The sequence below is a fragment of the Lactuca sativa genome, chromosome 7, assembly GCF_002870075.4.
Source record: "Lactuca sativa cultivar Salinas chromosome 7, Lsat_Salinas_v11, whole genome shotgun sequence".
NCBI lineage: Eukaryota > Viridiplantae > Streptophyta > Magnoliopsida > Asterales > Asteraceae > Lactuca > Lactuca sativa.
Genome location: NC_056629.2, coordinates 103,558,742 through 103,575,371, shown reverse-complemented (window position 1 = coordinate 103,575,371; position 16,630 = coordinate 103,558,742). Strand labels below are relative to the sequence as shown.

General features: G+C 35.4%; 1 protein-coding gene across 5 annotated transcripts; it reads right to left on the bottom strand.

Annotated features, from left to right (window-relative positions):
- Positions 1 to 2,888: 2,888 nt before the first annotated feature.
- Positions 2,889 to 12,986, bottom strand: LOC111900857 (protein phosphatase 2C 16). Of its 5 annotated transcripts, none has more exons than XM_023896733.2 (13): positions 12,433 to 12,982; positions 10,550 to 11,672; positions 10,398 to 10,466; positions 9,885 to 10,109; positions 9,052 to 9,801; positions 8,384 to 8,969; positions 8,193 to 8,290; positions 7,751 to 7,882; positions 7,043 to 7,153; positions 6,011 to 6,265; positions 4,804 to 5,136; positions 4,158 to 4,263; positions 2,889 to 3,332 (listed from the first exon to the last, which is right to left on the bottom strand). In XM_023896733.2, the coding sequence occupies exons 1-13, from the start codon at positions 12,918 to 12,920 to the stop codon at positions 2,995 to 2,997; spliced, it is 4,614 nt and encodes a 1,537-aa protein (XP_023752501.1). In that variant the 5' UTR covers positions 12,921 to 12,982; the 3' UTR covers positions 2,889 to 2,994. The 5 variants fall into 5 exon arrangements, 3 of the variants coding, with proteins under 3 accessions (XP_023752501.1, XP_042752387.1, XP_023752504.1); XR_006184920.2 differs by having other exon boundaries at positions 3,290 to 3,332; positions 4,158 to 4,459; positions 12,433 to 12,986; XR_006184921.2 differs by having other exon boundaries at positions 3,290 to 3,332; positions 4,158 to 4,449; positions 12,433 to 12,985.
- Between the last annotated feature and the right edge of the window lie 3,644 nt (positions 12,987 to 16,630).

The window sequence follows — 16,630 nt, the reverse complement described above, 5'->3', positions numbered from 1 at the left end:
TACAATCATATAACATATAATACTTGCCAGGCATTTCTGGGGTGCCGAACCTACCCGGTACGGCCATTCTGGGGTGCCGTCCTACCCGTGCGGCCATTCTGGGGTGCCGACCACCCTTCGGTCCTAACAACCGAACCTCGGGGACTATTTCACCACCTACCACTACTACTAACACATATCATAACATAACATACTATCAGACGTATCTGGGGTGTCTGACTACCCTTCGGTCCTAACAACCGAACTCGGGGACTGTTCCCCTCCTACTACCCCTAACACATATAACAGATCATGCTAGCATATAATCATAACATCACATATTATCAGACGTATCTGGGGTGTCTGACTACCCTTTGGTCCTAACAACCGAACTCTACTACTATAACACATCAAGCTAGCATATAACATATCAGGTAGTAGCAAACCTAGATGATATCACAAAGACAATCATCTAACACACAACTTCTACTGATGGGCCTGCATTGTGGCCGTAGATCCATCGCTACTGGAAGGTAACTCACCTTTAAGTAGCTGCTAATCTGCGCGGGAACTGTCTGTCTGCTGCTGCTGCTCCGAAAATCCTCCGGCTGTAATTCCCACAAAACACTCAATCAAACACCGCTAACTGTCCTTATGGTAAAATGACCATTTTACCCCCGACCAAGTGAAAAGTCAAAGTTAAAGTCAAACTTCCAGTTGACCCGATTCGCCGAGTTGGCTCGCCAACTCGTCGAGTCCGTATCCAGTCGATTGTCCTCACTCTCGTCACTACTCGTCGAGTTAGGCATTGACTCGACGAGTTCTCCTTCTATACAGATATCCAATGGTCCTTCATCTGACTCGCCGAGTTGTATGAACAACTCGTTGAGTTCATCTTCATCCGATGAACACTCTGGTCTGTGACTCGCCGAGTTGTATGAACAACTCGTCGAGTCTGTTCTTGAGGCAAGAAGATTGCCTTGGACTCGCCGAGTCAAGGCATTGACTCGCCGAGTCCCTCCATTACTGAGTCTGGCTTCCGACTCACTGAGTCAACCTATAGCTCACTAATCCCACTCAGCATAACTCAAAAGGGGAAAATCGGGGACTCGCGACTCGACTCGTCGAGTCTAGCGAACGACTTGCCAAGTCGCATGCATGAAATCACTATATACTCGATTCTGCTTGAATCCAGTGCATTCCATCCATAGATTTGGGTTCTTAGGGCTCGATTAACACGTAAAGTTAGTTTCCAACTTTACGTGTAGATAAACACCAATGAAGGTTTTAAGGCTCAAAATACACTAAAAGAGTAGATCTAGGATTTTCATGCAATATGGCTCCATAAAGGCAGTAGATCTGAGCTCTTGAAGCTCAAACCTAGCTAGATTCAAAGGCCATTGCACTCAATATGATCTCTATATTACAATCAACTAGGAAGTGGATAAAGATGGCTTAAATGGGGTTTCTAATAGAAAATCCTCATGGCAACAGAAAAGATCTGAAATATACCTCAATGAACTCTGGATTGAGTTCTAGATCCTTACTTTTATCCTTCTCCTTGGTCCTTCCTTCCTTCTCTTCTTCAAACTTCAAGGAAAAGCACACAAACACTCAAATCACAAAGGGGAGGGTTAGGGTTTGGTAAAGGATGCTCTGAGAGTGAAGGGGGCGAGCTTGGGGCGCATTAGGGGGTTTAAATAGGGTGCAAACCCTTGAAGTTAGGGTTTCATCCAGAACGGCGGACTCGCCGAGTCCAGGATATGGACTCGTCGAGTCGCCAACTTAAACGTGCTCGATATCTTGCTCCTACTCGGCGAGTCAGGCATACAACTCGCCGAGTTCCAGCTAAAAATGCAAAAATACTTAGATTAAAATACATATCATGAACCAGGTGCTACACCAAAAATGACAAAATTATAGTCTAAACTCATCTACAAACTGTAAACTACAAGTTGGAAAATACCACATGTCAATCCGACTTCAAACGAATTAGATATGCATGTTTTAAAACTTTCACAAAATACAAAAACAACTGAAAAACTAAAAACTTTCAACTTTGATATCTCAACTTTGGGGACTGTAAGTCAATGAATACAAAACTAAAAGTCGAATATTTATAGTCTAAAATCATGTACAAACTCTAAACTACACGTTGAAAAAAACCACATGTCAATCGGAGTTGAAACGAATGAGATATGTATCTTTTAAATGTTTCACAAAAACCAGTTCCGACCCTAAAAGTGGTTCCGGTTCCTAACACTGGTTCCGGTTTTTAGACCGGATTTATCTGGACCTGATGGACCCAAACCCGGATTAACCAGAACCTGGATAAAGCCAATTTTTAAACCTGGTACCGGAACCAGTTCTGTATATTTCGGTTCTAACGGTTCCGATTTTTCGTTTCTAAATCACATCCCTACTTCTCACTCATCAGTCCTAACACATGCTCTTAGGCATTAGGCCCAAATAAAATAAACCCATAAAGGATGCATAAATTTGATGCCCCCAACATGGGCGGATCTTTTATAGGGCTAGGGGGTTGTGCCCCCACCCCCCTCCCCCCCTTGATTTTTTTGGCGGAAGTAGGTCTTATACTTTAGTTTTATACATATTAGGCCTAAAAATATAAAATTTTGACTATATCTCCCAATATTCACCAATTTTTATACAAATTATATTTTCGCACCCCCCCCCCCCCCCCCCAAAGAAAAAATCGAAGCTCCGCCACTGGCCCCCAAGTCTCCTTGCTCCCCTGCCAGCTCGCCCTGCCCTTGCCAACTTTAGTGTCTGTGCATTTTTTCTTGATTCATCATGTTGCATTCAGATAAGTTGGTGCACTAATTACTTAGAATTGCATTCTAGGTGTTTGTTGAAATTGCTAAGGTTAACTACTTATATATGTAATCTACTTCAATATTCCTTTTTACATTAAACAAACATTGAAACATATTGGCCGTTCTTTGTGAATACTGCATAATAACATTGTACATTCATGAACTCATGTTAATATAATCATATTTTGGTCTTAAACTTTCTTTGTGGTTTCATGTCTATAACAATCACTGTAATGTTATCTTTACTTCCCCTTTGAAGAGCGTGGTTTGAGAGGTATTCTGATGCTTCTTGAGCTGCAGGATCAATCCATTGACCTCTTTCTTGTGGAAGACTGATGTTACCGTTCTTTTTATGCCAAATAAGTATTCTTTTCGTAGCAATTTGACATGCTTCCTTGTTGCTCATCACATCCCATAATCCAGCACTTGCAAGAATTAGGCATTCGTCTTCTCTGACACATGGAATGACTTTCACTTCAGGATTAGGGATGATCCATGGTTTCAAATACCTGTCACCTGTCATTGTTCAAGGGTATTTTAGACAGTTTACTAAAAGCCCAAACGCTATAATGACATATTAACTAGAGTTAAATGCAAGAAATAGCAATGTACTTCCATTGGTTTGTTTATTATAGCATCATACTTCTATTTATTCCTATTACGAAATTATACCTTGAAAAATATACTCAATCATAACAATGTCATCCAAATTCAAAGCAATTCTCACTCTTCTAATAAAAAAAGGTTAAAAGAACAAAGCTTAATGGTAGATTTTTTCAAAGTAAAATACCTAATTAGAATTATTTTCAAAAAAAAAGCTTAAAAGTACAATGTTGTAATAGAAATAGGTGAAAGTAGGTTGCATTTAACTAGGGTTAAATGGAAGAAATGGCATTCAAAAAATTTATGGGAGCTGCGGCCCTCTTTTACACACACAAAAAAAAGCAAGAAATAGCGATGTACTTCTAGTGATATTTTTGGTATAATATCATACTTTGATTTCCTCCTATTACAACTTACAACATTATGCTTTTAAAATTCTACCAATTAAAGCAATGTTACCCAAATACAAATACATTTTCAATGCTATAATAAGAAAAAAAAATGCTATAATTCGTTGGATTTTTCAAAGTAAATTACCTTAATAAGAAAATTATTAAAAGTCTAATACTATAATAGAAAGAAATATAAAAGTAGCATGTTATAATACACAATAATATAAAAGTACATTATTACTTCCTTGCATTTAACCCTAATAACTAATACGAGAAAGTTAGCTTTATTCAGTGACATAACTCCAGTGATTAGAACAACTATCACAAAAGTTTAACAAACACATACCAATAGATCTGGACAGCGCAAGAACACCAAAAACACGATGCCCATTCCATTGTATCACCTTGCCTCCAGCAGCTTCTATCCTTGCACATTCATCTTCTCGGTTTGGCTAATATATATAAACATAATAAGATCAGTATAAACCATAAAAATAATGTGATGTACTCTACAGAAAAGAAAAAAAAGTGTATCGGTTTTCTTCATTTGTCCATGATGATGGCTATTCCATGTATATTGTACATATAAATGTTCCCACATGCTCGACCTAGCAGTAACAAGGTCTCAGGTTCAATCTCTGCCATCACCTTCAAATTTAATTAGTGCAATGTACTTTCATTCATTAGTTTATTACTCCCTCCGTCCCAAAATTATTGTCCACAAACAAAAACACACATATTAAGGAAACATTAATTACCACTAACTTTATTAAATGAAATGACAATCTTACCCTTTTCTTGCATTTAATTCCATCCTTTTGTTGCATTTAATGCCATGGTAGATGAGGGGTATTTTGGTAAAAAATATATTTATTTTTAAAAGTAGGCTATTATTTTGGGACCAACCAAAAAGAAAACATGGACTATTAATTTGGGACGGAGGGAGTACAATAGAATTCATAACATCATCATTTTATGTACCGCTATCTTACTTTATGATCTACAGAGAGTGCCATTGCTTCTTTCCCTCGGTATAAAACAGCTCTTGAATCGCCACAATTTGATACAATGATATGAGATGAGCAGATCAAGGCCACTAAAGCACAGGAGCCAACAGTTTCAGGAGCTACATGCTCAAGATTCCCATATTTTCCTCCAATCTCATCGTCAACCTTAAGGATACACTTCACGAATGCTTTTGTCCACATTTCTTGGCCACTATTATCGATATCGATACCACTTCCATCACCACCCCAGCTCCTTATAAAAGGTTCTAATTCCTCTTGTAAAGCAGTATGAACCCGGCCGCTACAGTAATTTGCAACCTGAGCATAAGGTTTTAAGTTAGATTTAAACAAAAAATGTCATAGGCTCATCTCATCTATGAGTACTAAGTTAGTATTTGTTTGGTTAGATGGAATGGAATGACGAAAGAGAATCAGCAAGGTAATGGAATGAGTCATTACAGTCCATGATCATGTTTGGTTTGCCTGTAAGAATAGAACGGATTTTCATATGAATTTTTTTATATTATATGAATAGAAAGAAGGCATAGCTTTAAAACTGTTATGTATATTATAAAATTATTTAATTATATAATTTATTATTTACACAACTAAAAAGTTAAACATACTAAAAGCTCGTCAAAACTGAAATAGAGTTATAAGGAAAAAAAAGAGTCTTTGGTAACTTATAGAATATAAAATTATAATTTAATTAAAATCATGTAAATCTTAAAAGAGTTTTATCATGAAAAAATTTATAAACAAAAACAGGATATACTACAAATTTTCATTCCATTTCATGAAAATTAACTAAATCACAGAATCATAACAACTTTTCCTTATTCCAGTGGAATGAACCATTCCATTCAATCTCCAACTCCATTATACAAACACCATCTTATTTTGATTTGTTTGGATAAACCTACTTGCTGCCCCTCCTAAACCAAAAATGGTTTGATTTGACCATTTTTGGTCCAACAGCTGAATTTTTCGCTATATGACATGGTTCCCATTACAAATCAGACAATACCATATTCCTGCTTGTAACATGCTCCAAAAAAATTGAGCTGACTTTTCTCAAGAATCCTGAAGATTTTGTACCCATTTTAAAGTTGAAAAAAACCCAGTTTGACCTTACAAGTCACACTGTAACATATTATCATTCAAACTTAACATTTAACACATAAATAGATACCTCAGAACCACCATGGCCGTCATAGACCCCAAAGAAATGGGTGGTCATGTGAATTGGACTTTTGCTCAGCTTTTCATGACCAGGATCACGGGTTAGCATCTGAATAGGAACCTTCAAGAATCTTGGTACAGTGGCAACCGCATCTTCCATATCAGATTTCTTTCCACAAATAGATGTTACTCCCCATAAAGGTACATAATTTGTCATCACATCCTCAATATTTGTCATCACATTCTCAATTTTAGTTCCTGTAACCTACATCAAACAGTTTTGCGGTTGCTTTTGATTATTAAATGCATAGAAAGGTTTTGCAGTTGTTCTTGATCATTTAGATGCATCAAAATGTTGTACGGTGACTTTTTATTATACTTGTATAAATCTTGTTCTCACTGGGCTTTAAAGCCTAACACTTTTTTTTTGCTGTCGACATGTATTTCTGGTTCTTAAAGAGAGCATCTCTTGTGTTGTGGGAGAGACGATTTGGTATTGGTGATCTTAGTGTGTAATCAGGCATTTTAGATGATTGGAATTTCAACGAGTGCTGAATGTGATTATAGCACCCAAGTACAAGTCAGGAATGCATATTTGTATAAGCGAGTTTGATCCAAGACATGAAAAATGGCAATAAGGGTAGAAGTTATGTTTAAGGGAAGTGTCAAGATCCTTTGAAAAACGTATCCTTTGGAGTTGGAGATAGAAACTGTAATCAGAGCCTAGCTTTTGTAATAGATAATTTGCAGATATCTATGATTTTTGTATGGAGGTTGTAGTAACACCCTTTAGAGAGCTAGTTGATTAGTTATTTAATTAGTTGCTATTTCTTTTGTTGGGACTCTTCCTCACTTTTGATGTATAAATATGGTTAAACTTATAAGTTTCTGTCTGTTGCTATTTTCTGAATTTTAAGGGCGTTACAAGTCAGGCTATAAGTTTGGTCCCCCTTCTTTATCAATTGAGGAGAAAAGGTTAATTTTCTGTATACAGAATGTTTACGCTCCTTCTTGGTATCTAATAAGTTTAGTGTTGAATTACCTTGATCTGACCATTAACGTCATGTGGGCTTGAGATAGACTCCTCAATTTCATCGGAAAGAAATGGTTTTGAGATGTCCATATTCTGTAGACTGATAATCTCCTTTAATTCCTGAATAAATCACAAAAGCAGAAAATGCAAAATTATGTTTTTAAGATGTGGAGTTCAGAACAAGCAAGTCAATAAAATGAAAGTACAAGTAACAAATTAACCTTTCACTAATTTGCCTTTATTTTCTCTAGAAAACCAAATTTACCTGCCATCCCATGTAAGCAAAATGAAGGGTGAAGTAACAAATGACAAAAAGATATTCCATGTGTAAGTCTATTTTTCAATCTAGTGCAAAGTGAAAGTTAAGCGGTTTTCAATGTGATATTTTGTAAAAAATCATTATTAATTGCTTTGTTTTGCTTTCCTACATTATGTATGAGGACTCGTCACTTTATAAGGACATTAGCATTGTTTATATGATAATAGCTCACTGATGGCAACAACAATATAAGTATTTGATGGAATAACAAACAAAAATATAGTCGAACTCTACTAAATGTCTTGTGAATTAATTTTCAACAAAAGGAAGAGTTAAAACTCTTTTCTTTTATGCAGATTACACATGTAGTCCACATCTTCTTTGCAGATGTGGTTTGCAGCCAACAGCCGTTTTACCTCTTCAAAAACAAATAACACTTAAATGTAATATTCAGTTACCTTTATCGTTGTATCACTAAATGTAGATAACGTAACAGATTTCATTGTCTCTCCTAAGATATCTGATGTGAACTCAAAAGTTTTATCTACAAAAGATGATTTTGACATCTCTGCGATCTTGTAAATTTCCTCCTATTTATTTTTCATAAACAAGAAAGCCAGATTAGGAAAACCCAATTATTACGTTAAAAATAACCAAATTAGCATCAAGTACCAAAAGTTTAATATTTTAAAAAGAAAAATAGAAAAGACACATTTGTAACAAGCTTCAAAGTATCATACAATGTATAATGTGATGGGAATGGGGATTTGAGAACTATATCAACTATATTTAGATTAATATACATATTATGGGCACTCCCTTGAGTTTATTTCAGTTGAGAGTTGTAAGAATTGTTATGATAATACTAAATCACAAAGGGAAATATTAGAGCAAATTTACCGATTCAGGAGCATGGATGATGCATCTAACGGTTTTCAACTCTGTAAATGATGGATTCAACTGCTTAGGTCGACCCGTCTTTCTCCACCCTCGTACCTCTGTAACAATGTGTCATAAGATGAACTTTCTCTTTTTGCAGCATAAATCTATAAGTATAGAAGCCCAGAAGTAGGTTGACTAGAGGGACATACCTGTATAGTCAATGGTGTCACCAACTAAAATTCTAAACCAATCAGGAGTCAGTCTCCCAACCTCCATTAACTCAAAGAAATCACGGCGACAAAGATAGTATGCTCCTGTGCTTAGTTGAAATCCAGACAAATCTCCTCCAAGAATCTCTACCCATCCCATGTTATTTTCCAAGGTTTCTTCAGCTACTTTATCATCAGAGTAAACAAGGCTCACACCACATTCGTGTACCTCCAATCCACTCATCACAACAATAGAGACATTAACTTTATCTCCAGTGTCCAATGTGTTTCCAATTGGCCAATAGCTTAACCATATACCAATTTTACCAAATTCAGGTTTGCCAAAGACTTTAGGGTTGTACATCAAATCAACACCATTGGTCGTACTGATTTTACAAAACCATGCCCAATCATCACCTGATATTGTATATCTGAATGTTACTTCAAGCCCTTTGAGCTTCTTATTTTTGGGACACAAAGGCACGTCAAACGACAAAGACGATGATTCTGATACATAACTAGGCTTCATGTTTGAATCCTTTATGTCTGGTAGAGATGTGCTCATAATATTGAATTCATACAATATCTGTGTCACACAAACAATAAAATTCAGTGACATGTAAACAGTTTGCCTCAATGTGCTTGTGTCCAAGAGAGAAACAATGTACCTGGACACACCAACTTCTGCCTTTGATGAGATCATCATCACCAACAAGGCACACTTGGTGATTTTGATATTCTTTTAGCCACTTCATGTGCCCCAAATCATTTTCTTCAAGTTTAGCTACAGGCACCAACTTGATAAAGCCTTCAATTTCAGCCAAACTAATACAGCCTTCGTAGCCGAACTCTTGCAATGTGAATCGATGTGATTGAAAACTAATTTTCTCCAATGACTTACAGTAGTATATATATAATTCTGCAAGTGTACTTGGGAGACATAGAAGCCATTTAAGTCTTGAGCATAAACTCAAGTCAAGAACCCGAAGGTTCTTAAGATGATCATAACAAGGCAGAAACTCAAACAGACTATTGCCTAAATTCAAGTATTGCAAAGATACTTGAAGACTGAAAGACAAAGGAAACCAATCAGTACAGTCAAGAAGGCAGTCCTTGAGGAATAACCGGTGTAATGAATGTGGGAAAGGAAAGGTGGGCTGTTCTGAAACTCCTCCAACAGAACTAGAAGCTACTAGACCTATGAAAATATTTGTTTGCTCCATCTTGCACAGGTTTTCACACCCAGTCATGTTCAGTAGTGCAAGACTTGTCAGGTCTCCAATGGTTTCACAAACACGAATGAGACTGTGACAGTTCCAGAGTATCAAAGTCTCAAGATTAGGGATCCTGGACATGTTGCGGATTTCATATAGATTATATGAGTCTTTAAGATTTAGAATCTGCAATGATTGAAGAACCTGTTGAAAAAGTGACAAGAGTTATGATTAGAACTGAGAAGCTAAATGAACAAGTAACAAAGAGAGGATAGTGAATTCCTTACTGTGGGTGGTTCAAATACTTCCAAGTTGCTATAGCTCATATCTATAGCCACCAAGTTACCCATGAATAAGTCAGAGGGTATGAGTCTTAAATGGAATCCCAGCCAGCAGAGCCATCTTAAATCTTCTGATAAATTCGCGTAGGACCCGGTGAGTTGCACAAAATTTAGCTGGAGCAATTTTAGTTTATCCATCTTTTCTAGTGCATCTGTCTTGAGGGTTGATGACTGCATATTTAGCATGAAAATTAAGGGATAGTAAGCTTACATCATATCCAGAAGATTCACTAAGTAGAAAATTAATTCTATTCCTTTTTTGAGAATTTCCGTGTCGTAGATGTTTCTGTGAATCTGTGATAACTGGTGGTATAACTGAATTACTATTACTGGGCTGGAATGAGGCATATACATTGAACAGCCTGACACATGATCTTTCCAATAGCAATTTTTTTTATTTAACCATAACCATGTTTCATGCACACACATACAGTAATTACTTGTGTATCTAGTATTTACCTTGAAAGTGTACTTCTCTTCCTTTATCATTTGCATGTCAAGTGCTAGGCCTTCCATTGTTTTTGAACCCTAAACAGAAAAAGAAAAAAAAGGTATAGAATTTTGTGTGAAATGTAAAATAAACTTCAATATGAACATAGATAGCATCTCACCTTTCCTTTTCGCAGAACATCATACGAATCCTTATTACGCCAGACTCTACTACGTTTTGCAGGGTCCTTTGGTGATTCTTGATGGACAATTGCTCTCCCCATCTCTTGAAGCAATGGATGCATCATAAGTTTCTTGTTTGGTGAAACAGATAAAAGGCATCTATTGGTTAGAATTTTGATCCCAGATATTGCAGCATAATCATGCTCCAATATCTTTACCACATAATCTATGTCTTTGCCAACAAAGAAACAAGAAATATGCAAAAACAACTCTTTGTTAGAGTCATGTGGCAAGGCGTTGTAGCTCCTCATGAGTACACGTTTAATTCCATCGTCAATATCTCTTCCCAATAAGCTTAATGTACTTCTCCACAGTTGGATGCTATTTATCTTTGTTAAGTCTTCACTAACAAACAAAGAGGAACCCAAGACTTTAAGAGCCAGTGGATTTCCTTCACAGTAGCGTAGTGCCTGTACTGCAAGCTCTTCGAAACCTTCCATGGGAATTTTGGATCTAAAGGCATGACGACTTAATAGCTCAAGTGATTCACCATCATTCAATAATTTCATTGTGTATTTTTGACACCTCCATGATCTGGACTCAAACCATTCTTGTGTGTTTAAATCCCTGGTTGTTATTATAATCTTACTTTGTGCATGAATCTTCCTGGTTCCAAGTAAAGCGAGCAGTTGACTATGTTCAGCAATGTCATCAAGTACAATAAGAGCCCTTTTTGTTTGCAAGGCCTCCTCAATCTTACATGTACCTTGAGAAACACCAGGTATTTTTCTCTTCTTCCCGCCTAAGATATCTTTGAGAAGTTGTTCTTGTAGCCCAAGCAAATCATGGGATTCTTTACATCTGCAACTAATATCTTCAACGAAACTCATGTTTTCAAAAAATTTCCAATTTGAATCATAGATATATTTGGCCAGTGTTGTCTTGCCACTTCCACCCATGCCACAAATTGCTATAAATTCAACATCGGATCCATTTAACCAGGAATTAATATCCTTGTATCGAGTGGCCATTCCTGTTAGATTGATTGGAAGATGAACTTCTTTACGATCTAGTTTATTGTAAATGGTGTCAACAATCTCCTTCAGAAACTCTGTTTCAGGCCTGAAACAACACCAAAAAAATGAATAAGTTCATGGGATGGAATTTAGAGAGTCTTTGATATAACCGAATGAAAATACTGAATCATAAACTTTCCAAATGTAACCTACTGCTAATATATGTTTAAATTTATTTACCATCAAATTTTTCCTGAAAAAGATCAAAAATCAATTAAAATATGATCAAAGTATTCACAATCGTATAGAAGGTTTTGGTTTTTTTAAATTCAATGAGAAGTACATTTTTAAATAGCAATCCAATCAAAATAAAAGAAATAACGATAGAGGCCTATACTTCTGTTCAATGGGACGATATAACTGTTCTACTCTTAATTACATAAATTAGAAATCGACATAGATAGATCCAGACAACTTTATCCAGAAAATAGGGGAAAAAACTCCCTTTTGGCTCTAGTAAAATATCAAAAAACATACACCTGTACACTTTCCTGACATAAATAGTACAAATCATCACAGTATTTTCATATTATTCCTATTAAATATTTGAAAAAGAAAAGAAATTCACATCTTATAATTTATCTTTATCCTATAATAATCATGTCAAACATCAATTTAATTCATTTTTAATCAAATAACTTGTTCACCTACTTTTCTAGACTTCTCTTATCAAACAAACATCTCTTTATCGATTTATAAGTTAAATTTATCGACACAATTATATATCAACAAAAATTCACAGTACAAATAGATTACGAAAATTTGTCTAGAAATCAAAGTAGAAGAAGTTAGACAAACAAGCTTACCCGGACAGAACCATACCCGCCAAGTCAGCAACCTCCTTTAGAGATTTTTTCCACAGGATCACGTTGTTATCTGTCCATCTTGGATAGGCTTTCACTTCGATTTTAAAGGTTTTATTATGTTTCCTCACGTCAGATGGATCAACGTGATAAAAAATAGGTAGAACGAAATGATTGCCCTCCCTTCTTTGTTCGAGGATTAACCTTAGCTCGTCAAGGCACCAAGTAGAAGTTGCATAGTTCGGTGACAATACAACTATTGAACCCCTAGATTCTCTAATTGCTCTCTCAATCTCCGGCTTCAGTTCTTCACCTCTGCTGATTTCTTCATTTTCCCTAAAAGTACAAATTCCTGCTCGCTTTAGTGCGTAGTAAAGATGATCCGTAAAAGAATCACGAGTATCTTCGCCTCTAAAGCTTAGAAACACGTCGTAGCTGGTAGCATTAGCATGAATAGAAGCCATAATACTAGAGGATGAACAGGATGCCATTTTTATTGGATCTGCGAGGAAGCAAGATGAAGTCAACAGAAACCTTTCAATTAAATAAAGACTATTTATACATAGTCACTCTCTTTCTAGCTATTCTTTTAATACGAACGCACAAAATCTCCTATTAATTCTTACGTGTTATCAGACCAATTAGAAGGCGACCGGCTATGTTTACAAAATGAACCAAACATATTGTTACCATTAAATTTTAACACATTGAAAAAGTGTGTAAACTATTTGAGGAATGAAGTTTATATTAAAATTATTAACCTATTTTGTTACGATGTTTGTCTATGGTATTTACGAACTTTATTATGATATTAATCATATTTAATTTTTAAAATTCAACGAAATAACAATTTATTTTAGGGTACCGATTAATTTTCGCATCGTTGATTAATTCTTTAACCTCAGTCTACCAACTAGCTAATGTCAAGTGTTTTTTACAACCTTCATTTTATGGTAGCCTTTGGGATGCTTCACCGAAAATCATTTACATCCAACCTCTTTCTGCAATGAGTTTGAAGTGTTTTGGGGAATTTTCGTTTTCAGTTTTTAACAAAAGAATTTGAAAAGAAAGGGTATTCACAACAAATAATACATGTTTTTAAGTTTCATTAAAGCAATGAAAAGGAAGTGAAAAGAAATGAAAGAAAAAAATTTCTCCTAACTTTCCTTTCAATTGGGAAAATTTGGAGGGAAAATAACAAAATGTTTAATTTTTCTTTCACTTCTTTCTAACTTTGAAACACAAAATACAATTTTATTTTCTTTTTATTTCTCTTCTTTTCTCTTCTTACTTTCTTTCCCTTGCCTTTCTATCCTTTGTTAAAACTCGGGAACTAGGTGTAATAGGAAAGAAGCTTTTGTCGTTTATGTATTTTATCACGTAACAATGTAACCATTATTAGTTGGAAGTTCCTTCTTCCTTCTTCAATATATCTATTTCATTTATGATTGTGTTTCTTCTATCAATCATGTGTTTTATTTCTTCTTCTGCCTATGAATAATTTATCCAACATGTAGATCAAATTTGATTGTGATTCATGAATTATCAGATTATTGAATCATTTATGTTTGATTTTTATTTTATTCATGTATTTCTCTTGGTATAAATAATGGATTTTTTGTCCATTTAAAAGTTCTTTTATTATGGGGGCCAACACGAGGGGCTATTATCTTAGTAGATAAAGCACGCCCATGATAATTGTGTTCTTGTGCTTGTGTTGTAAGGGCTTTTAGCTACATGTATAGTTCAATGTGCTCATCGACACCGATGAGCACATTGAACTTGAGATGTAGATCATTCAACGTAAATGAGCGAAACATTACACATAATATGCACGCCCCTATCAGCGTATTTGTTGTTTTACGCGCCCGTAACTATTCCTCAAACATAATATGGAAGAATTGTAGAGCAAGTACAAGTATCTGCAACCCCTTATTCTCAATATGGAAGAATTGTAGAGCAAGTACAAGTATCTGCAACCCCTTATTCTCTTCCATTCTACAAATCTACAATCGATAGCCATTTTTTCTTATTTTTGAATCAAATCGGCTTCTCTGGTAAGACCTCTGCAATTTTTCATCTACTCTGAATCCCCCTTCTCCGATCTCTGACTTCAACGACCACGACACCAAGCAACTACCACCATATACCCATTTTCACTACTGACTTCAGACAACCACTATTGATACGATGATATTCAAAATTGATTCATTTGCTTAGGCATATTGGTTTAAATATGAAAAAAATATGCCTAGATGTGACGTTTTTATGGAAATGGTTTTTGTTAGGTGGAATATTTCCCCCGCTTCTCGTAAAATTCATCAATTGTAAATAAACCTAATCTTGTTTCTGGAAGGCAAATTGATGTATGTGTTTTTATGTGGGTTTCCTTTGTGTGGAGAAGATGATGAAAAAGTGTGAAGACGATGAATATGTGTGTGTGCGCGGGGGGGGGGGGGGGGGGGGGGGGGGAGATGATCAGCATGTGTACGTTTGTATAGGTATTGATGCCTAAGCATTGAATCGAATAGGGTATAGATCACTGTTATACGCAAATTGATCTCATAAGTATAAGAGTTTTAAAAATGATCAAAAAAGACATAAATGAGCAGGGTCATCATGTGTGGGGATGTGTTTGCTTACTTGGCTTCCTAGTCATTTAAATATGCCATGGTGTCTTCCAATGCAACGGTAACCTACTAAGTGGGGGGGGGGGGGTGGTAAATGGTATTTATATCAAAAGTTTCTTAACTATTAGGTTTTACCATACATGTCGTACTTAGGATAAAACCATCACTTTTTGTCAAAAGTAAGGGTTTTTGTGTCAGCCGGGACTTCTTCCCCTGAAAACATTCGCATCCATTTGGGGATTTTAAAAGTCGATCTAACCGTGTCTTGTGTGACCTTTTGAGAGTTTTGGGGAATTTTAGTTTTTAGTTTTCAAAATAAAATTTGAAAAAAAATATATTATTCAATAACAACTTTTAACTTTTATTTTAAATAAAAAGTTCATAATCCAAAAGCTACTTCAAGTAGTTTTGAGCTTTTAGTTTTTATGTAATTTTGCACTTTTAAAAACCAACTACTACTTTTGCCAAATGGCTATCCACAAATAAAACTATAGCTTTCAACTTTCAGGTATCAACTATTTTGGTAAAAAAATATACAAAATAAGAATCGACCAAATTAGTAAAGGTTGGGGTGTTGTATTCAGAATCTTAACCAATATTCTAAGGTGCAAGACACAATAATTACGAGGAAAGACCTTGATCTTAGTTTAGATCGTAAGTAGAAAACCTCAGGGGGTTCAAGTCCCGTCATGGACATAATTGGAATTAGGTGTTAGTTTAGGTATAGATTATATATTTATATTTGCCAGTTTAAAAAAAGTAGAAAACCTAGGGAGCCAAAAATATCCGGGCTGCCTTGATGATTTTTGTAACACCCTAAAATTTTCAAACTTTTTAAATGTTATGGTTATAAAAACATTCGGGTATTAACCCATATTTAATAAAAATGGTCCCGCAAAATATTTACAATTAAAACTTTTGATGTTACCATTAAGTATCATACAAACCATAGCAAGCAAAAAAGAATTACATCAATACCATTAATAAGGAACTTAATAAGCTCCACTCCAATCTCTATCTCTTAACTTCTAACTAACATCTATCATCTTTTCTTTTTAAGTGTAAACCTAGTATACATGGCATTAAAAAGATATACGTAAGACAAAATTTCTCGTGAGCTACGTGGGTTTTAGACCATAAAATGCTTTCAATCATTTTCAAGTAAAAACTCCTTTAATGCATACCATAAAACATTTTCAATCATTTACATGAATATCATTTCATACATAACATAACATATCGTATCATAAGTATCATTTCTTATCTTATCATTTCATTAGTTTCTTTTTCCATTCCCATTCCATTTTTCCATTTCCACGACCAGGGTGGAAAGAACAAATCAATCCACCAAGGCATCATATATTTTACAAGACCAAGGTGGAAAAAACAAATTAATCCACAAGGCATTATGCTTTTTCCAAGACCAAGGTGTAAAGAACAAACCAGTCCACCAAAGTATCAAGCTTTCAATACATCTACTTCGCGAATGGGAGGTACCACCCCAATAGATTCTTCTAGACCTCTTATGAGGTATCATGGCCCGAGCAATTTTCATTATTTCATTACTTTCT